The following is a 22,255-nucleotide window of genomic DNA, read 5'->3' as shown; positions in this document are numbered from 1 at the left end:
CATGCCGCCGATCCATATGTGAGTTGTGGTCGCGCAATTGTTTTAATCATCGTCAACTTGATGTTCTTATTCATATGACTTCTTCTGCCTATGAGTGGATAAAGTTTACTCATTGCGGCTTTTGTTTTATCAACTGCACATTTGATGTGGTTCTTCCATGTAAGTCCTCTGTCAAGCGTCACTCCTAGGTATGTTGCTTCATTTTTCCATTCAACCTCTTCTCCATCAACTTCAAGGTTTTCTTCCATCCTCAATCTTCTCTTTTGCAGTAATATTGATTGAGTCTTCCTTCCATTGATTTGGATTTTCCATTTGATGCACCATTTGAGTAATTCATCTATAGCTTCCTGCAGTCTCCGGTGTATGATCTCTGGGCGTCGATGTCTGAACGCTATTCCTGTGTCATCTGCGTACAAGGTGAGAATATTTCTAGCATTCTTCGGGATATCATAGACGTATATTACGTAAAGCAGAGGTCCAAGTACCGATCCTTGAGGCACTCCCGCTTCCAATTGTCTGGTTTGTGAGGTTGCTCCATCTATTTTCACATAAAAGTTTCTATTCCTCAGATAGTTCCTTATAATCTTGCATAGCTTGGTCGAATATCCTGCTTTTTTCATCTTGTAGATTAGGCCTTCGTGCCATACTCTATCAAAAGCTCTCTCGATATCCATCAGAACTAATCCTGTGGCCTGTTTGGTCTGCATTCCTTCGGTGACGTATTCTATGAGCCGTAGTAATTGGAGTTCTCGTCGAAATCCAAATTGTTCGGGTGGAATTATCTTCAACATTTCTGTTTCCTCATTCAGCCTTTTAGGGATAACCCTCTCGACGATTTTTCCTAGTGCTGACAGTAGGCTGGTTGGTCTATAATTTTGAGGAAATTTCCGTTCCTTTCCAGACTTGTTGAAAACTATCATTTCTGCAGTTTTCCATCTCTTTGGGTAGTATTCGGTCCTCATCACTCCGTTTGTTATATTCGTCAAGGCTGCTATTCCTTTTCTAGGCAATTTCTTCAACATATAATTCGTTATCCCATCTTCTCCCGGCGCTTTCCTGTTTTTCAATTTCATTATGATCTCTTTGATTTCTGTTGGTGAAGCCGGTTTTGGAATGATTTCGTTTTCCGGTGGTTCCATCATCAGTTCTTCGTTTGCCTCCACTTCTTCTTCTAGATCTTCATTGTCATCATCATTTCTGTAATTTATTCTGGCTTCTCTCTCAATTGAGTCGGCCAGTGCTTCGGCTTTCTCAAGTCTCGTATATACCATTCCGTTTGCTTCATGCAGTTGAGGTATAACTGTCGTTTCTCGTCGTAAGCGTTTTTGCATTTTCCAAGCCGAGTGATCTATTGTATTCAGTTCCCTTAATCTCTGGTGCCATCTATTATTACGCAGTTCTGTTAAAGCATTTTTCAATATCTGGCTATGCTTATTCAGTTTCTTCTTGTCTTCTTCTCTTTTAGTTGTTCTGTAGATTTTTCTGAGTCTTCTGTTCTTTTTTATAAGTTCCTTTATATCTTGGCATATCTCCATGTGAATGTTTCGGAATTGGTTTCCTTATTCTCTTGGTGCTTTCTTCATAGGCTTCTTTTATTTGATTTTCCAATTTTTCAACTGCTTCATCTAATTCATCCCGGGTGTTTATTTGGGGAATATCCGTGATTTTCTCCTGAAGTAAATTCTTATATTTCTCCCAGTCTGTGCGATCCTTGGTTTGTGTCTCTTCTTCGTTTCTTGGGCCATGTCCCACTATGAATTCTATGGGATTGTGGTCTGAAGTTCCGTCTTCTATTGTATCAATGCTGATTTCTTCAGTGATGTCTTTCATTACGACAATGTCCAGTACATCGGGTAGTCCATTTACTCTTGGTATGTAGGTCGGTATATCAGGTCCTATCACAACTGCATTAAGTTTTTCAGCATGAATCTTCAGTCTTCTCCCGTTGGTATTTTCCACTCTACTATTCCATTCCTGCGATTTGCAGTTAAGATCACCAATTATGATTTTAGGGTGTCTTCCTTCTAGTAGCATTTTTAGATCCTCTTCCAGCATGTTCTTATCCGGTGATTTATAAGTTGAAATAATCTTCACTTGTCCTCGATTAGTATTCACAATAATCGATATTGCTTCTACTTCTTGTCCATTGAATATTTGGTCGAAATGGTGATCCATATTCCTTCTAGCCAGTATAGCAACGCCACCTGTGCTGTTAGGTCTATCATTTCTGTAGATATCGTAATTGGGAAATGCTATCCGAACGTTGGCGTTAAGTCTTGTTTCTTGGAGAGCTATGACATCCGGTCTCTTCTCTTCAATCAGTTCTTCGAATTCTGATCTGCGGGCTCTCAATCCTTCGACGTTCCAAGAGACAATTATGAGATTGTTCTTTATCGTCGTGTCAGCCATTAAATATTCTTAATAATTTGCCGCATCTTCTTCTCAATCTCTTTCTCCAGATTCTGCATCATCGTGCTGAGGAGGTTTTTCGTGAACTTATCCAGTTCCTCAGTGATTCCAGAAATTCCTTTTCTGATTTCGGCTTTTTTGACGGTTTTTGCCTTTTCCGTCTTTTTCTCTGGTTTCTTCGTCTCTTTGACTGCTTTGGTTGCAGTTTCCTGGGGTTTCTTCACTTCCGAAGAGTTTTGGGATGGCCTCGGTGTATTTTGTGTTGGCCTCGAGCTGGTCTGGTTCGATCTTGGCGATCTCTTGGTCTTTTTAGTGACCAATTTCCATTCGCTACATCCCTTGTAGCTGGCTGGACGTCCTTGCTCTCCACAGAGAACACAAGAGGCATTTCGCCCCTCGTTCTCCCTGGTAAGCGTACACTCCTTGGAGCTGTGATTACCGGAGCATTTCACGCACCTCCATGGAAAAGTGCACTTACTTTGGGCATGTCCATATCGCTGACAGCGGTAACATTGTCCAGGCCCGGTCGTCCTTCTCTTAGGTTCAACAACACAGTTCATGTTGTAGAGCCTTCTCACCTCGAAGATACTCTTATTCTGGGTTTTAACCAGCAATAAGGGCATCGGCTTTTTTGTGTTATTTGAGGTCATCCTTATGACCTTAGCATCGACGATCCCTTGATCCTTGAGGTCGTCAAGGATCGTCGGGATATCTGCATCCAGCGGTAGGTATCTCACTACCGCGTAGATTTTCTTTTCTTCCTCCCGTTGAAGAGTGTAAAACTCCCTATTTATTTTATGAAGGAAGTCCGTCATCCTTCTATGATCATCGGCGGTCTGTGGGACGATTCTTAAACCGTCCTTTACTGTCGTCGCTCCTTGGTATTTAATACCGTTTCGCATTAACGCGTTGGAAATTGACGTCCATTCGGACGTACCTCTCAGGGTGACAGGGGGGATTTTTTCTTTCCTCTCCTCCACTGGAGTGTTTTTCTGTTGAGCTGAGGCTGTACCCATCGTGGTGACGGGTGGAATTTTACCTTTTTTAGGTATCTCCGTTGCTTTTTTGCGGTCTCTTCGTCTGGAGATGCACTTTCTTTACGCGCGCGTTTTGTGGGTGGCGCGTTCTGGGTTTTTGCAACTTGAGTTGCAAAATTTTTCTTCTTTTCCAGTTCTGGAGCTACTTCCTGTTTGGAGGAATTTTTGGGAACCGCTACCGGCTTTGCAATTTCTGCAAATGTGGGGGATTTCTGTGCCGAAATGTGTTTTGCAATTTCCGCAAAACTAGGGGATTGAGGCGCTTTATTCTTATTAACTTCCTCTCTCAAGAGGCGTATCTCCCCGACCAACTGAGCAACGGTTTCAGTTGATTTATTTATTTGAGCCTTCAATTGCTCATTCTCTTCTTTGAGCCTTACAAGCTCCTCTGCTTCTCTATCGCTGAATTCTTCGGTGTCCGTAGCTTCCATGTAGGAGCTCTCATTGTCTGAGACCTCCGACATGGCTTTTTGTCTGTATTGAACTATATGAGGTATTTTTGTGTAATAATGAATATTGGAAATACTCACTAATATGTTACTTCTAAGCTATGTGGCTAAGTTATATATTTTCTATACTATGAGAAAAATAAATCGACTCACCAGTGATATCTGTGGAACCAGCGATCTCGGGGGTGATCTGGACTCGACACTGAATACACTGAATTTGAACGAATTTCCGCTCTATAACACATACACTTATAGAACTTACAACAAACTTCGGAAGTTTCGTAGACGGAATCAAAAATTCCGTAGCCTCGCTAGTGTACACTTTCACTTCGACTTTCTCTTCCACTTTCTCTTTTACAACACAAGAGATGACGTATCGCACTGGTATCATTCAACACATCTACCTTCTTCAACGTCTCGAGGTGAACTCCAAATGTCTGGATTTACACTAGGTTGACTAGGTGTAGATAAAATACACCTCCTCTACACTGGCGTAAATACAATCAGCAAACGAATACTAAAATCGAGTGTAGAAAAGTGCTATACCTTTTATGCAAACGAAAGGACCTATACTGAATGCACATAACTGAATAAGGCTTAGTGCAGATGATGGCGCGTAAACGCGCGATCCACAAACCGCGCGACTAAAGATACAGAGAAGTCAAATATAAATGTTCATATGCGCGTAGACTCCTCTGTATCTTTAGTAGTCCGGTTTCTGGTTCGAATCGATGTCGCGCGACCATATGAACATTCGTATATGACTTCTCTGTATCTTTAGTCGCGCTGTTTGTTGATCGCGCGTTTACGCGCTATCGTCTGAACTAAGCCTAATAAATACACTGAGGCCTAGTTCAAAGGATCGCGCGACTCCAGCAATCGTTTACGCGTAATTAATTACGCTCGACCATGTAAACGGTTGACCGAGTTCAGCACAATCTTGCACTGTGCATGGATCCAATCGCAGGTTGTTGCGCGTTCATTCGAACGAGTCCTCAATAGTTATTTTGAAATTTTTCAACTAAGCATGATCTAGCATCTCAGGTGGGCCATGACTTGATAATTAATTAGTTCAGTTATGTGAGTTAGGCTGAAAGTAAAAAAAGCTTCTATATTTCTTGAATTTCATTTTTTATTATCAGTCGCTTTTTCATGAAAACGTCCTCTGGCTTCACCAGAGGGCCTCGCAAAATGTATCTTCCTCACATCAAATTAAGGTCTTGCGCCGCCACTGGGCATTGTTCACATTTTGGGGAAATGAAGTACTTAATTCAAGGACAGATATACATTCAGTCGCAGAATATAAACGTTCAACATTCCATAGCCTAGTGGACGAAAAATTTTTTTACGCACGTAATTATACCAATATTGATAAATAGGCGTTTTATGATATGAAAAGAAATGGAGACAAATTGTAGGCAGGAATTCACTCACACGCATGAGCGAATTAGAAATACGAAAATGACAATCAAGAGATCAGTTTCTTTTCACCTTTGACGTTAAATCATTGAATGATTTCGAATGATGGATTATCTCCAATTCTTAGGTATAAATTTTAAGCTGCATTTCATATGAGGTCAAAGTTCACATTGACGGACAACGACGTCTATAGACGTTCAGGTCACTGTGCATGATGTGACGGCACAGTTTTTAGACGTTTATAGACGTCTTCCTATAAACTCGTCTAACATCGACATGACATTCCTGGACATTGGAAAAGCGTGATATTATGAAAAATGGTCACATCGTTCACACATTTTGAGTTTTGTGAATCTCAAAGATGACGATCTTGATCGAGTCATTCGCTTCGCCATACCGAGTATTCAGCCGCGACACAGCCATTCAGCGTGTTCAGTATTTTTTCAAATGTGAGAGTGTTACGCTCGAAAATTACGTAGTTTCCGTGTTAAACTTTCATTATAACTTTCTTACCAAATCTAATGAAGAGAAATTCTACTTTTTCTGTTGAAAAAATGAGAACGCCTTTATACGCCCATGTCGTAAAAAATGAAGTTAAATGTTCTTGTTATGACAATGACGTCTAAAGCCGTCTGTTGTTTTCTTTCCATATTCACATCCTCTAAATCACTAGTAATATTTTGATATATAGCACTTCAATTTTGAACCATATCAAATCAGTATATATGCGCGTCATATCACAAGCAACTGCCAAATAGGCACTGTCCGTCAATGTGTTAATATCAAATTAGTCGGGAATGTATCCGTTATTTTTCAATTTTCAGATGAATCAGAACGGAAACAGATGAAAACCAAATATGTGCATAACCAATATTATGATTTGTAAAATAATAAGTGCCGAATAAGAATGGTATTGTCCATACTAAATGAAAACAAGATGACATAATAACAAGTTCGTTTTATATTACTGTTTCATACAAGTTTCAGTATTGCGTGTACGTGTAGACAGCATACATAAACATAACTAATCATAGAGATAAACTGCCAAATTTCCTCTTCAGCAAATCTGCTCAAAAATGATTAGAAAGTATTTTTTGGCTCAACATTTAATGTTATAATAAATATATATAGAAGTAACAAGTGCAGTTTCTTCGATTAAAAAATTGGCATTCCCATAGCAATACTTAAAGTATAATAATCGATTTGGAAAAAAACAATTTTAAGATGAGGAATTGTTAGATGTTGGTTACTAAAGCAGAAGTGTTAGATGGAAATTTAGGTCTGAAAAAACTATCACAAATTCAAATAGAATTAAAACCTCTAATGCCAATTGAATTTCAAAAGAATATAACAGACATTATCTGGATAAAATTTAGATAATCTATGACAGTAACCAAACTGCTTTCACAGAGCTATAATTTTGTTGATTCTACATTAGTTCTGTTAATTTCAATAGGTTTCTTATATAAAGCATAAAATATTTAACATTTGTTATGAATCCGAGCTAATTCAAATATTTTCACACCAGCAGTTTCTAGCACTTGATGAGTTGTAACATAATGTTGTGTTCTTTTACCCTAATGATCTGCACAAAATGCAGCTTTTCATCGCACAATAATGAAATTCTGACCGATCATGAATTGAAAAACAAATAGGTGTTGATCCGTTGATCAAGAGTTCATTTCCGGATTTGGCTCTGGGCATCATTATCGAATAAGGTGTAAAAATAAACAGAATATACTCACAGTCTTTTTCACATCGCGGAACCTTTCCACATCGAAGCCAATCTGTTTGAGCACATCGGCGATGTCCTTTTCATCTTTCTTAGCCCCTTTTCTGTACAGTTCTTCTTCATGGAATTTCACATTATTGACTATAAGAGCTAGCCCCCTGTTTTTGGAGTGTGTCTGATAAATAGGTAAGGACTCATTTCCTGTGTTATCGAAACGTTTGTTAGTCTTTTTGACTTTGTATTTTGTTTTATTATGAGCTTCTTTTCTTGACGTTTTTGGTGGCACAGATGGCTTGATATGTCCAACTAGAAGTTGACGAAACATTCATTCACTTACAATAATCATAAATACACTACTAAATAATTGACAAGGATCACTAACCTTACTTCCATTCATTTCAGGAATATTCAATATCAGTATGTTCAGTTGATATTTGAGTTTTTTCAGAAAATAATATGAACAGAAACAAGAGCTTGATAAAGTAAAAAAAATATGTGATATAAACAACGTGAAATATCGCATTTTTTCCTAAAAGAACATATGTATAAGAAATCTTCCAGATAACTCAACAAACGCCACGAAACAATAGAAATTAATGAGTGATCCCAATCAATTGTAGAGCGGTGCATTTGCTCACCTCCAAAAAACCTCAACAAACGCCACGGAACAATAGAAATTAATGAGTGATCCCAATCAATTGTAGACCGGTGCATTTGCTCACCTCCAAAAGAATTACTGCCTGAAAATCCTTGCTCCATAGGAGGAACTGTAAATGAAATTGTGAAATATTATCGTAGAGAATAGGAAACCTAGTATCAGTAAGTTTTTCTTTTTTAATTTTAGTGAAAATGTTCATCAGGTGAAATACTTCAAAGGTGCAAATTGAAGGGATTCATATAATTGAAAACAGATGAATGGATTGGTGCTTTATAAGGAACTCTCCCCATTGATAGTGTATGCACAAACTCAAAATTAGGAATGTTATCTAAGATACTCTCCGAAACTTTTTTATCTGCTTTGATATATTTTTTTACGACTGCAGTACCAAATGCACATCGAATGTATCATAAAAATGCACACAACATAAACAATTCGTGGTGTTGAATTTCAAAAATTATTTATGCAATTTTAGTGATTATCTCCAAAGTACCAATAATCGGTGAATAAAGACTTTTCATCTGCTGTCTAATTTCAATAGTGATGCCCACGAGAGTCCTTTCGAAATCTCATCCAGTCTCGTTTTCGAGATGCGACTGTCTCGTACGAGAGACTCGCAATGGTTTCATAGTCTCGTGAATATTTGGAGCAATAAAGTAGTTTCACTTCCGAATTCGAAAACTTTCATTTTTCACATGCATTTGAGCATTACCCCTGAAAAATTGAATAGATCCTAGAAGTGAAGCAGCTGAGGCCTGAATAAATAATAATACCATTTCACCATTTGTGATCTTGCATTTTGAAGCAAAATCCTCTGTTCTGTCCGCCATCAATGAATTGGCGGAATAAGACTATTCTGCAATTGTTAATGATTTACTAGAGACAGTTATTATTCTTAATATTTCTTAGGAAATAGGTATTGTTACTTTGTATTGTTAGTTAGTATTCACTTATGAATAAGGATCGAAAAAAGCGATAGGACAAAATATGCCTAGAGAAGCTTTTGCTGTGGGAAAAACATACAATCATATACTGCGATGTCGAGTGCACGTGCACGTAATTTCATGCTCTCGATAGAATTGATGGATATAGTGATTTAATTATTTGCAAAACTTGTGAAAATAGCCTTCACATCGAATGTGTCCAGATATCCGTTCAAAAATTCAGCCATATTCGTGAGGATGAAAGTGTGAGTAAACAGTGGGAATGCAAATATTGTTTTCAATCGAAAAGTACAACTGAGATCATGAGGGATAGGTCTGGTCTGCTGCTTCGAAAATGAAATTTAAGATTGGAAGGTTTTGATTATATCGAATAATTTACAAATTGCCGATCTAAAAAAGGAAATCCATTATCTCGTAAACGATAAAAATTTTATCAGGGTTAATCATGTGAACACTTCAGATCTCCCACCTACTTGGAATCCCGTCACTGAGTCATGCCGAACTAAAGATACAGACAAACAAACTGAGGCGCGAAATATCCAGATTGTCATTGACCCATTGAAGACAGCTGAAGCATAAAACTACAGGTTGACATTATCCCGCAATGCAAACAACCAATGTGAGAGAGTAGGTATATACTGAAAGCAAAAATTTAACAACGAAATGGACAACGGTGTCAAAAAAAGAAAGAAGATCAAAGAAAAGTAACGAATCAGCCTACAGTGCGAAGGAAAATAAAGAAGAGTATTTTGAGTACCGGTAACACTAACGAATATTAGAGGTGCCCTCAGAAGAAAATGGATTTACTGCTGGTACTGAGGTCACAGTTTCAGATGTTAAGGACTTTTTTCGAAAACCTTTGAATTCAACTACACTGAAGTAAACCACACTAATGTATAGCTTTGTGTTTTCCACCAGAACATCCTGTCTAACAGGCCCTACTGAAACATGACGTTGATTTTCTGTGTCTTACATTGGCAATCCAGAGAGAAGTAAGTAAACTGCATTCCTGATGGTTATAATATAACTTGACATCCGAATACTGCCAGGGAAAAGGGTCATCATGGAGGTTTTGCTATCCTGGTGAAAGAAGAATTTTCATTTTCAGAGACAATTGACTTGAAGTCTTTCAATGCTCCTGGTTCTTTTGAGTGCTGTGCCACAGAGGTGATGATAGGCTCTGAGAAATTATTGACAGTCTACATATATCCACTCACCAGCTACCCTCAAGTGAAATTGAGGTATTCTTGAAAATTTAAGAACTACTCGATCAATGGCTCTTATGAAAGTAATAGACGTGGAAGTGAGGTGCCCACTGGCATAAGCACTTATTTATTGATGATGGAAGTAGGTCTTCAGGCCAGAATTTTTTCAGTCTTCGGATGGGTGGTCCATTTCTGTACAGATTTTCGATATGGTCATTTGTATGGCCCGTTATTCGGTTTTGGTAGTTGGTGGCAACTGTTTTGATTTCTTTGCTTATAAACGGTATTTGAAGGTCTTCATGTAGGGTTTTGCTGCTTACGTACCAAGGTGCATTTAATATAGAACGGAGAGTTTTCGACTGGAATCTTTGTATTATGTAAATTCTTAATGATTTCGCACAACCCCAAAGTTGCAGGCCATACGTCCAAATGGGTTTCTGCATTACTTTTTACAGTAATACCTTGTTGTTGACGGAAAGTTTATATTTTCTCCCCAGTAACCAATATATCTGTCTGGATTTGATGTCTAGTTGTTTTCTCTTTGTTTGTATGTGCTTTTCCCAGGTGAGTCGTCGATCCAAGTGCAAGCCAAGGTAGTTTACATTGTTCTTAACTGGTAGAGGTAATCCATCAATTGCGACTGGGGGACAATTGCTTTGGCGAGTTGTGAACGTCACTTGAACTGATTTGGACTGGTTCATTTTGAGTCTCCATTTTTTGTACCAAGAGTTCAGTTGGTTCATATGGTTCTGCATGTTAGTGGAGTAGATGATTGGGTTTTCGTCTACTGAGAGAACAGCGACATCATCCGCAAAGGCGGCCACGGTCGTGGAATTACTAACTGGCAGATCGTACGTGTATAAGAGGTAGAGCAAAGGACCCAGAACACTACCTTATGGTACTCCAGATCTTATAGGGCAATGGTCTGACGTGGCGTCGTTGAACCCCACTGAAAAATATCTTTCTGTTAGATAAGAACTCAAAAGGAGGATGTAGCTGTGGTTCAGGGTACATTTGATCTTGAATTTCAGTCCTGTGTGCCACACCTTGTCGAAGGCCTGCGCTTTGTCAAGGAATACTCCAGTACAGTATTGTTTATCTTCGAGAGTTTAAGCAATAGTGTTGACTATTCTGATTCACAGATGAGACAAGGAAATGACCATGGACTCAGCTAAGGACCTCCGGACGTCAAATTATGGCTTGATACTGTTCTATCCTTGCTTGGACTCCACAACTAAGTACCGACCTCAGAAAGTTCAAAATGCATGTTGTAGATTTATATTCGGTTTGCGCAAGTTTTCCAGGATCTTTAGTAAAATGAAGGAACTGCAGTGGTTAAAACTCGATGGCTTGTACAGATTGCAGCTTGCTGTTTCAATTAAAAAAATTTTGACTTCGTCAAACCCTCCATATTTGCGTGATAACCTTATCTTTCGAGGAGATGTTCATGATGTGTCTGTAAGACATAGGAATAGGCTTATGCTGCCCCGATTTAGATCAGCCATGTTTCAGCGATCCTTCACGTTTTGTGCTGTCAGTATATGTAATAGCTTTAAGTACCTAAACAGGGATAATTAAACAAAAACAAAAAACACACTTCTTTTAAAGTTTTACTCTTTGGCGATCGATTTCGGTTGTCAAACCATCATCAGGCCAGCTGAAAAGTATATATGTGTTTTTTCAAAATTTCATCACATAAATCCATGCAGGCATTGTAGTAAGAATGTGCAATCTTACCGTCAATGAGGTAGTCTCTTTCATAAAAATCATTAGACTCTCGACAACAAACAATGTTGTTGTTGAATTTCTTCTGGTCGGTATGTGGTGAAATTATTCGATACGTAGTGTAAGTTAATTTAAGTTGTCATCTGTCACGTTTCTAATGTTAGGGGGTATGTTAGGGAAATTAATCATCTTTATCAGGCTGCCCTCTCTAAGGTTGAAATCTGAAAGTTCGTTTAATAAATGTCGATTATCTCTGTTCTTTAAAATCTCCAATTGTTCTAGCATTGTTAGTTTATAAAAATTATGACCTTTATGTAATTTTTTCAAGTTATCAAATTCTATGTTATGTTTACATTCGTTTATATGGCATCCTAATGCTGACTTGGGTTGATTTTTACTGTGTTCGTCGAAACGTTTTTTCATATTACGTGTAGTCATGCCGATGTAAAAGGCAGGACAGCTTGAACAATTTATCTGATATACTCCACTTTCTTCCTCTCGTTTAGTTTTGGTTTTGTTGTTGACTAATAGGTTATCGATTGTTTTATGTCGTTTGTTTATCAGTGTGTAGTCGTATTTCGTAATATTTCGCTGTATATTTTCGTGTAAGCCTTTATAATATTGTACTGTTAAATAGAGTCTTCTTTTTGTGATATGGGGGTAGATTTTCTTCATTGTTATTTTCCTTTTTATTGTGTGTTATACTTGGTCGATGTATTCTTTAGTGTATTTGTGCCTAGTTGATATATTATATTATACTTATTTCTTTTTTGTAATTTTCGGGGGATAAGGGAACATTAAGAATTCTATAAAACAAAAAAATTGAAGGCGGCTCTTTTCATCGACGGTGCATGATAAGAAGGATATGGGATAATATTGTCAGATTGTGTAGGTTTTCTATAAATTTCAAAAGAGAACTTATTGCCTATGTCAAGAGAAATCGTCAGGTCGAGGAAGTTTATGGTATTCGATATTGAATGTTCTAGGGTGAACTTTATTTTAAATTTAGAATTAATAGTTGTGAAGAATTCTTCCAGTTCCTCTTCTGTTCCCTCCCAGATGCAAAAGATATTGTCTACATATCGTTTCCATGTAATAATATTATATTTAAAAGGCATTTTCATTATTTGTTTTTCTACGTGATTAACATAAAATTCCGCTATTAGTCCACTGGCTGGTGAACCCATTGGTAGGCCATCTTTCATCACATAATTATTATTGTCAAACATGAAAAAATTTTGTTCTGAGATTAAGGTACTTAGTTTCATTATATTATCAATATCTTCTTCATCTAGATTTAGGGAGTTATCTGAATTGTAATGTTCATTGAGTTGTTCTTCAAACAGAGAAAGCGAGTCATTACCGGGTACATTAGTGTATAAGTTCACAATATCGAAAGAAATTAATGTATATTCTTTATTGGGGTCTAGATTTAGTGATGTGAGGTGTTGAACTAATTCAAGAGAATTTTTGATCGAATTTTCAGAGCTAAATTTCAATTTATTAGTGAAGAATTGACTGATGAATTTGGCTATTTTATGAGCTGGTGACTGGTGAATTTGTGGATTTTTCTCTTTTAAACTGTATTTGTTATGTCCGTATTTCAGTAGTGTGGTTTCTGTATCTCTAAGTGTTTTATTCACCTTAGCTGTGTATTTAGTGAGGGGGTTGTTTCTTATTTTTGTAATATCATTATTTTCAGTATTATTACTTTAAGTACCTATTCGATAGTTACTCTGTGAATGATAATAGGAAACATTTGAGAAGACACTTGCTACTTTCTCAGAATAGATTTAGGATTATTGTTTTTGTAGTGTGGTATAGTTGTAGTTTTTGTAGAAAATATTTTTTTCATCTTGTTTTGTTGTGTTTTTTTTCTTATTTGTTTTCGATGAAATTATTGTCAGAGGTTAAGTAGAATAGCTATAGGCTGAACTTCGTCTCCTGATTGTATTCATAGAGTACAAAATAAAGGTCTTTTATTATTACTTTTATTATTATAAAAGTCAAAAATGACGAAAACTAGTCTCAATCGGATAAAGGCGGTCTTCCAAATACTAGCAACTTGACTGGAAAAATCAAGCCTACAGTCAAAAACTACACACAGATTTCTCACAGTATCGCACAAAGTGAGAGGCTGACCGTCAACGAAGAGTTGCAAATTGTTCGCAACTGTGGAGTACTGACGAGAACTCGAAAAGATGGAATACATGCACTTACGATGTTCAACCTCAAATTATGGTAAGTATTATGATCATTTTGATCATATGAAAGCCAAAACTATGATATCTAGCCTTCTCCACTGTAATGAAAATGGACTAGTAGAAAATCTAAATTGAGAAGTGAACTGCAAGGAACGTGTCGCCAAAAATCGAAAGAGTAGTAGGTAGACCGGTTTCTGGTTTATTTACCGTCATCAGTACCCCAGAACTCATATTCATTCTTGGGGATTAATCCATTTCCATTATCAACAATGGCCAAAATTGGAACATGGATGCAAAGAAAACTTGTCTAAGAGGAACTGAAAATTAGAGTTCATGTGAATGATATAGAAATTCATATGTATATCAACTCACTAGGTGAAAAAAAAACCTCTCTGGGGTGAACAGAACCTGCCATTTTGAGGTTATATATCCAGTTGATTCACCTCCTATTCTTTAGCATGCTATAAGGACAAGATGCATAAGTCCTTTTAGATTGTCTAAACTTTCATTTCATCATGGAAAATAGTGGAAATTGACCTTTACAGGAAAGTAAATTATAATGAAAACTTCATTGAGCTTTCCTGATTATCACAAGATAGGTACAGATATTTTCGACGCATTAAGTTATATTTCTCATCAAAACTCTTATTGAATCATTCTCCATTCCGAGATGTGAACAAACAAAAGTCTACAATCTTTTATTTATGAAAATTGACACCAGGGGAGTATCGCTTGTTTGGAATTGCCAATCTATAAAAGGGGGACCAGACTTTAAAAACGATAAAAGAAAAACGCTTCTGAATGCAACGTATAAGGTCTTTTCAAGTCTTATATACAAAATATTGCAACCTTACGCAGAAGAAATTCTTGAAGAGTACCAGAATGGTTTCAGAGAAGAAACCGCCCAGATCATATACTGATTATCAGAAATATCCACGAAAAATCCTATGAATACGACCGTATAGACTTCAAACAAGCGTAAGGATCAAAAGAACAAAGATGCTCCGAAAACACGGCGATCTTAAGAGGAGTTTATGCCACGGAACTGTTCCGCCATCCGTATAAGGCGGAAAGACTACCAGAATGTGGAGTGTTGCTGGAACACTTGAAAGCTAAGTAAAAGTTACGGATATAACAATTGTTTCCACATTCATAGAGAAGATGGCAGCATTTAACGAACGTCTTTTTTCAATGAAAACCCCATATAAACTGATAACTAAAACGGTGTAGACCCCTCATTATCATCCAAAGCAACAGGAGGAAGCTGATACATTTGCAACAGCCTGTGTAGTTTCACAAGGAGGAATGCTTAATTGCATCAAGTTCATATCTTGACAGTTCCAAGCATTATACAATGATCATAATAGACGTATTCTTGGATATGGCTGCAATATTGTCAAATCTTTGTCCCAATCAAAACAAAAGTTTAAATTTGAACATAAATGAAATTGTTACCTACATATTGTACGTATGATTTATAGAACATTAAAAATCATTTTTATTATTCGGTATATTACCTACTATTTTATCTACTGAACTAATGAGTAATTATAGAAGCCATGAAGATGAAGCGAAGTAATGCATGATTATATTACTTGGTGTATTTATAGGATGAGGTACTCTGAAGGCTACAGCGTCACTTCTTGTGCGCGAGGAACTAGGCAGTGATGTGGAAGTCCATATGTTTCTTTGAATTTCTGAAAAGGAAACAATCGATATAAAATCTGAATGTAGTGCACATAAAAATTTCAATTCATGTAGATCTTTAAAACGAAAAACTTATGACCAGTGGGTACAATACTGGATGGTCGTAAGTAGTACGTTTTATTTTTTTGTAATTCAGAACTTGTTTGACATGCACATAATGAAAATAATCCATCAAGTTGGTATCCTGATTATAGCATTCTCAGAAATTAGGGTCAAGTACACGGAGCGAGTTTACAAGCCGGCTTTTTCACAAGTAGCTTGTAAACTAATCCATTGTTCTTGACGCACTCGCTCTGTTAGCTGCTTGTAAAAACGCTCTGGAAAAAGTTGTACTGCCGGAGACTTCACCCGGCTCTTTAGCGAATACCTAGCTTGTGAACTAGCCAAGTGAACTCACAGTAGCTTGCATACAAGTTGTTAATATCACTTGCAACACGTGGTTTCTACTGTCCAGCTAGTTGGCTACTGAGCAAATTCTTTCTACTCGACAAGTAGCGCTGACTGACTGGCCGGCTTCTTACAAGAATGCTTGTTAGCTCGTGAATTCGCCGCGTTTACTTGACTCTTAGGATTATAATTTTGTTCCCATTGTGCCAATTGTGTTATAAAAATTTTTGTGCCGGTATATTTTCCGAAATAATTCGACCGATAGGAACCCATCATGACTTCTGTTTACGGAATTTTGGCGAATGAATACAATGATAATTTTGGGCTCATTTTGTCATTATTCTCTTGATAACTTCATACGGTCCCTCCCACTGTCTTTGCAGCTTCGGTGAAAAACCTTTCCTGCTTTGTGGATTATGATAGATAGATAGATTCTTTATTTAGTAAAAATTACTAGTTACAGCTTCAATATAAAACTAACAATAATTATTCGAAAATAGTGCTTCCTCACATATGATACCAACATACATATTTATTACAATTCTTTAACATATCAGGCAATTTATTATAGGATATTAAACTTCCAATCAAAGTAGAACCCATTGTCAGCCGGGTACTGAATATATCCTTAAAAAAGTTATCCCGATTTTTAGTATTATACTGATGAATCTCAGAAACATATTTACTCCTCTCAGATAAATAATCTGGTAACATTTTATGTTCGATTTTGTAAATGAGATCCAAAGTTTTGAAATTGATTCTCTGTCTGACAGTAATCAAATTTAGTGAATTTACCATCGATCTAATTGGTGTTCTTCTATTACATTGGAGCACCATTCTCATGCCTCTATTTATGACTACCTGTAATCTATTGATGACACTCGATTTCAAATTAAATAAGAGAGACGTACAATAATCTAGATGTGATAGAACAATTGATTTAAATAACAGATATCTTGTTTTCATGTCAATCCTATAACCTATCCTTGAGATGTATTGGATCTTTTGAGCAATTTTTTTAGTCAAATGGTCGGCATAAGGTTTAAATTTCAGATTTTCATCAAGTATAATCCCTAGATATTTAATTAAGTGAAGTCTTTGTAAAACGTGGTTATCAACTTTAATTATTACCTTATCTAAAGATCTCAATTTATAATCCTTACCAAAAATCATATACAGTACAATCGCGATAACGTGAACAGAATAAAACCAGGGTTGTTCAAACAATAGAGGTTGTTCATGTTACCGGAGGTCACTGAAATACAAACTCTAAAACATATTGCTATACAGATTTATTATCTAATAAAACTAAAATACATTTTTATCGACGATTAACAATGGTTGAATAAAATTGTGAGATCTTAGTTTGCACCCTTTTTGGCAGAAACGATGTTGTTCACGCTATTGAGCCGTTCTAACGAGCGAGTGTTCACAGTAGCGCGATTGTACTGTAATTTGATTTATTAAAATTAATTTTCATTTGATTATCATTTAGCCAATCACATAGTAATTCTAAATCTTCATTTAGTAACATACACAGAACATTGATATCACTGCCGGCTATGTAAATCATTGTATCATCAGCGAAAAGTCTCAATCTACAGTTTTTAAGATTTTTTTTTCTATCATTCGAATAAATTAAAAACAATATCGGCCCTAGCGTTGTTCCCTGAGGTACACCATATACAGATCTTTTACTAGAAGATACCCTATGTCTGAATTTAACTCTTCGTGATCTATCAGTCAAATACGATGTGAACCAAGCCGAAACAGTACCACGGATTCCAATTTTTTCTAACTTTTTCAATAACAGTTTTCTGTCAATTGTTTCAAAAGCCCTTTCAAAATCAATGAACGCTGCTAAAACAATATTGTTTTTGTCTATCTCAACCATTCATCGCAAACATCAACAATGGCACTTTCACAAAAATGCTTTGCTCTAAAACCGGATTGATCATCTATAAGAACCTTATGTTATGCAACCACATCAGATCTCCAGCGGTAAACCAACCTTCAATAGCCTTGATATAGTAGCACATTTTCATTCGGTTGATTTATTAATTTAACGTAAAGTAATCGTCCCTAGCTACGTCTTCTCCAGGCTTAAATCCAAAATCCAGGTCACAAGACAGTCTTATTTCTCGGCCGAATACTATATTTAATTGAGTTTCCTTTGTAGATTCTTAAATCGAGGATTTATATGCCATGGTGAATAAAATACATTCACCCAGTCCCATGCCGTCTGATTCTGGATGAAGAGGTGTAGTCCTTGTTTTGTGAATCCCCAATTTAATGCATACTTCTTTGAACAACGTCGACTGGAAATTTCGGCCTTGATCACAATGAATAATAATAATAATGATAATAATAATAACTGGTCTTCGGCCCGCGATATCACTCAAAAGGGCTACAGCTTGTTCTTGAGTTATGTCAACCGTCAATTGCTGATGTTGGCTCAAAGCATCTGTCACCTGCTCCTCAGCTTGTTGTTCCAACCTTCCTTGCTCTCGAGACCGCTGCAAGATTCCTCTTCTTTTGAGATGACTGATCTGATCTCTCAGGTTTTGCTGCGTCATGTAGTTGAGGTCTGGACAATTTTCGCACCACAGACCATGCAGCCTATTCATGTATCCCCTTCTGTCGGGTCCTGATCTTCTGTATAGCGCAGACAGCAGGCTATGCTGCTCGGGCGTCCACTTGTGGCGTCCCCTTTGTGCTGTCCTGTTTCGGCTGCCGGTTCCGACTACGGGGTGCTCTTGCGAGCTTTGAATCCCTATGCGACCGACAACCTGAACTCTCTCCTCGTCGATGTCCTCCTCGTCTAAAGGCGTAGCTTTTTGTGTGGCAGGCGCCCGCCTTCTCAGCGTTCTGCCGTTGGTGTCCCGCATGCTGTCACGTCCAGCACCAACTCCAGACGTGCCCTGACGATCCCCAGGCAGCGACTGTTTTCCGAGGCTTAGCTGATTTCTTTCCGACATCGGCTGAGAGTGACCGGGGTCCGCGGGGTTGTCACACCCGTATACTACTAAGTAGTACCCCCGTGCGGGGACTGGTACACGCCCCAACAGGCCAATAACGGAACATGTGAGAGATGTTCCAGATATAGAACGCGCTGAAGAGCAGGTGACAGATGCTCCGGACCAACAACACCAAGCGATGACTCACAGAAGTGAAGCTGCAGCCCTGGAAGCAAGGCCAAGAACGGAACAAGTGAGAGAAGTTCCAGAGATAGAACTAGCTGGAGAGCAGGTGACAGATGCTCCAGACCGACAGCAACAAAGGCCAAGGACAGTGAGAGATTCATCAGAGTTAGTCGACAATACAAAAGAGGCATTTGAGGCTGCCGTTGGAGACCCACTGATCAAACCCACCCGGATAAAATCAAGACACAAGGCTGAAGATCTAGCCGTTTTGAATAGCATCATTCAAGATCATCTTAACGAGACCTGTTCACTGGAAGAGGTGGAGGCTGCAGTGAGAGCAGCCGCTTATCTACTATGTCCACCGAAAAGTACAGCTGCGAATAATAATAATAATAAGCATAGGAAAAGGCTGAATCGACTTGACATCAAAATAAAATCAATGAGGCAGCAGGCATCTTGGTACCAATGTGTCATAGATGTTATGAAAGGAAAAACTAAACCGAGCAAGAGAATGAGGGAGATGATTGAGGAGCTTCGTGCTATACATGGTACTGTTAACTTGCCCACAGTCCATCTACTGAAGCAGAAAGCTGTAGATAAAATAAGATCACTGGCAGCAGCACGAAAGAAATTGATAAGGAGAAAAAGATGGATCGAAGATAACAACACCTTCACCGCGGAACCATCGAAATTATTTCAACCTCAACAGCAAGAGGTGCAAAACCCACCATCACCTCAGGACGTCGAAGAGTTTTGGAAAAGCCTGTACGAACAACCAGCAAAAACCAGGGATACTCCAGCACTTCCCAGATTCCAGCAGATGTGTGATCAAACCCTACAGCAGAACGACGAACTTTCTGAAATATCAGCCGAAGATATTAGACAAGCCCTTAAGAACAAGAATGATTTCACAGCACCCGGACCAGACGGTATTCAGAACTACTGGTGGAAGAGCTTTCCGGCTACACATAAACACCTGGCAAGATTATTCAGCGGAATGCTGATTCGCCGTGAGCCCATTCCTTCATGGTTGGTGGAGGGTAGGACAGTGCTGATACCAAAATCAGGGGACTTAGGGCAACCCAAGAACTATCGCCCAATCACTTGCCTCAATACACTGTACAAGATACTCACAAGTGTTATTCAAGATCGAATTCTGAGGGTTATTGGACCAGTGTGGGACAGTATCTACGAACAGAGGGGAGCAAAGAAAGGAGTGCAAGGATGCAAGGACAACTTGCTGATCGACAAGAGCGTATGCCTAGACGCCAGACATTACAAGCGCGACCTACATACATCATGGTTAGACTACGCGAAAGCATTTGACACCTCGCCGCACGACCTGATCATACGGCTATTAAAAATGCTGAAAGTCCACCCTAACATCATCCATGCGATAGAAAGCATCATTGCGTTGTGGAAAACGAAGTTTGCCATCCGAGCAGAGGGACGAACCGTTTATACGGGATGGGTGAGGTACAGAAGAGGAGTGTTCCAGGGAGATTCGCTAAGCCCGTTATTATTCTGCATAACACTCATGCCACTATCAATTGAGCTGAGGGCAAGCAGAATAGGATACAAGGCCGGTCCACCAGGCAGAAGGAACCACCTGATCTCCCATCTAATGTACGTGGACGACTTGAAACTCTACGCTCCCTCCAGGACCGCACTACAGCAACTATTGAATATCGTTTCCGAGTACACCTCTGCAGTGGGAATGTCATTTGGTTTGGACAAGTGTGCTGTTTTTCATCTCCGCAGGGGAAGGGTTGATGATCCAGGAGAAGATATCCAACTGGAAGATGGAATGACTTTTCGACGTCTGGAAGACGGAGAAACTTATAAGTTTCTCGGGATGAAACAGAGGGGAGTACTGGAGACAACCCAGATAAAGGACGCCTTATCAGCCAGCTACAAGAAGAAGCTGAGAGACATCTGGAAATCACAGCTGTCAGGAAAGAACAAAGTATCAGCTACAAATATGCTAGCCATCCCGATACTTACCTACTCTTTCGGGGTGGTAAATTGGACGGTGAACGAACTCCTCGATCTTGATAGGTCAACAAGAAAAACGATGAACATGAATCGTAGCCTTCACCCAAATAGCTCGATTCAGAGGATATATCTTCCCCGAAGCCAGGGGGTAGAGGATTGCAATGTTTGGAATATCAACACTATCAACAAACATTGGAAACAGCAGTAAGGGTCCTAAGAAGTGAAGATCCGCTTCTGAAGTTTGTAGCTCAGCATGAACTCGCGAACCACGGAGCCTTCCTATTCCGAGCTGCACAGAGAGCCTTGGAGAAGCTCGGTATAACCGGCGTGTCGATCGATCCTGAGCGTGCTGGAGCACCGATCACTCAAGCGGACCAAAGAAGGCTAGCAAGACTGATCCGGAAGTCTCAGTCGAATACATTACTCGAACATCATATGAGTAAGAGCCTGCACTCCATATTTTTCAGGAGTTTAAAAGACCAAGATCTGTCGGAAGAATTGTCTTTCGCCTTTCTAAAGTCGGCTAGTCTTAAGTCAGAGACGGAGGGATTTGTGATGGCGTGTCAGGATGGAGTAATAAATACCAGATGGTATAAAAAGAACATCATGAAAATGGACACCCCAACAACGTGCAGAGCGTGCCATAGTCAACAAGAAACGATTATGCACATTCTTTCCGCCTGCAGAGTCCATGCTCCATCGGGGTATATAGAGAGACACAACGCGGCACTCCGAGTTCTCTACTTCCATCTGAGGGCGGCATATGAGATAGACAAAGAACCGGTGCTACCATATGTGCCTCTGGAGATTGAAGCGGTGGTCCAGAACGAGAAAGCTCGAATATACTGGAACTATCCTGTCTCAACAACACGGCAGATCAATGCAATAAAGCCAGACATACTTCTTTTGGACAAAGAGCTGAAGGAATTGTTCGTCGTGGAATTCTCATTCCCTGCAGAAAACAACATGGTGATGAAGGAAGAGCAGAAAAGGCAAAAATACAAAGATCTTGTTTTCGAGCTTGGAACTATGTACCCGGGTCATAAAGTTAGGATGGTTGTACTGATCATAGGATGTCTCGGAGGAATGAGAGCCAACTACGTGGAAGAATTGAAGATTATTCCGGCCTGCAGATCTTGGGCCGAGATACTAGCGCACAGAATGCAGAAGGCGGTGTTGCTTGGGTCACTGCATATCATCAGATCCCATGAACTCTAGATGCCACTTGCAGCTCATCTCTT

At 38.7% G+C, this 22,255-nt stretch overlaps 1 protein-coding gene across 3 annotated transcripts in view; it reads right to left on the bottom strand.

The window, feature by feature from the left end:
- LOC123314254 (caspase Dronc-like) overlaps window positions 1-22,255 on the bottom strand; it is a 54,365-nt gene that overhangs the window by 4,672 nt on the left and 27,438 nt on the right. For 2 of the 3 annotated variants that reach the window (XM_044899416.1, XM_044899418.1), the window contains 3 exons: window positions 15,378-15,479; window positions 7,685-7,813; window positions 7,060-7,352 (listed from right to left, as the gene is read on the bottom strand). In XM_044899416.1, coding sequence (XP_044755351.1) covers window positions 7,060-7,352; window positions 7,685-7,813; window positions 15,378-15,479 — 524 coding nt within the window. The remainder of the gene's footprint in view (window positions 1-7,059; window positions 7,353-7,684; window positions 7,814-15,377; window positions 15,480-22,255) is intronic. The other variant, XM_044899417.1, reaches the window with a different exon arrangement.

Source organism: Coccinella septempunctata, chromosome 5, assembly GCF_907165205.1.
Source record: "Coccinella septempunctata chromosome 5, icCocSept1.1, whole genome shotgun sequence".
In the NCBI taxonomy this organism is placed as follows: domain Eukaryota; kingdom Metazoa; phylum Arthropoda; class Insecta; order Coleoptera; family Coccinellidae; genus Coccinella; species Coccinella septempunctata.
This window is presented reverse-complemented; position numbering and strand designations above follow the sequence as displayed.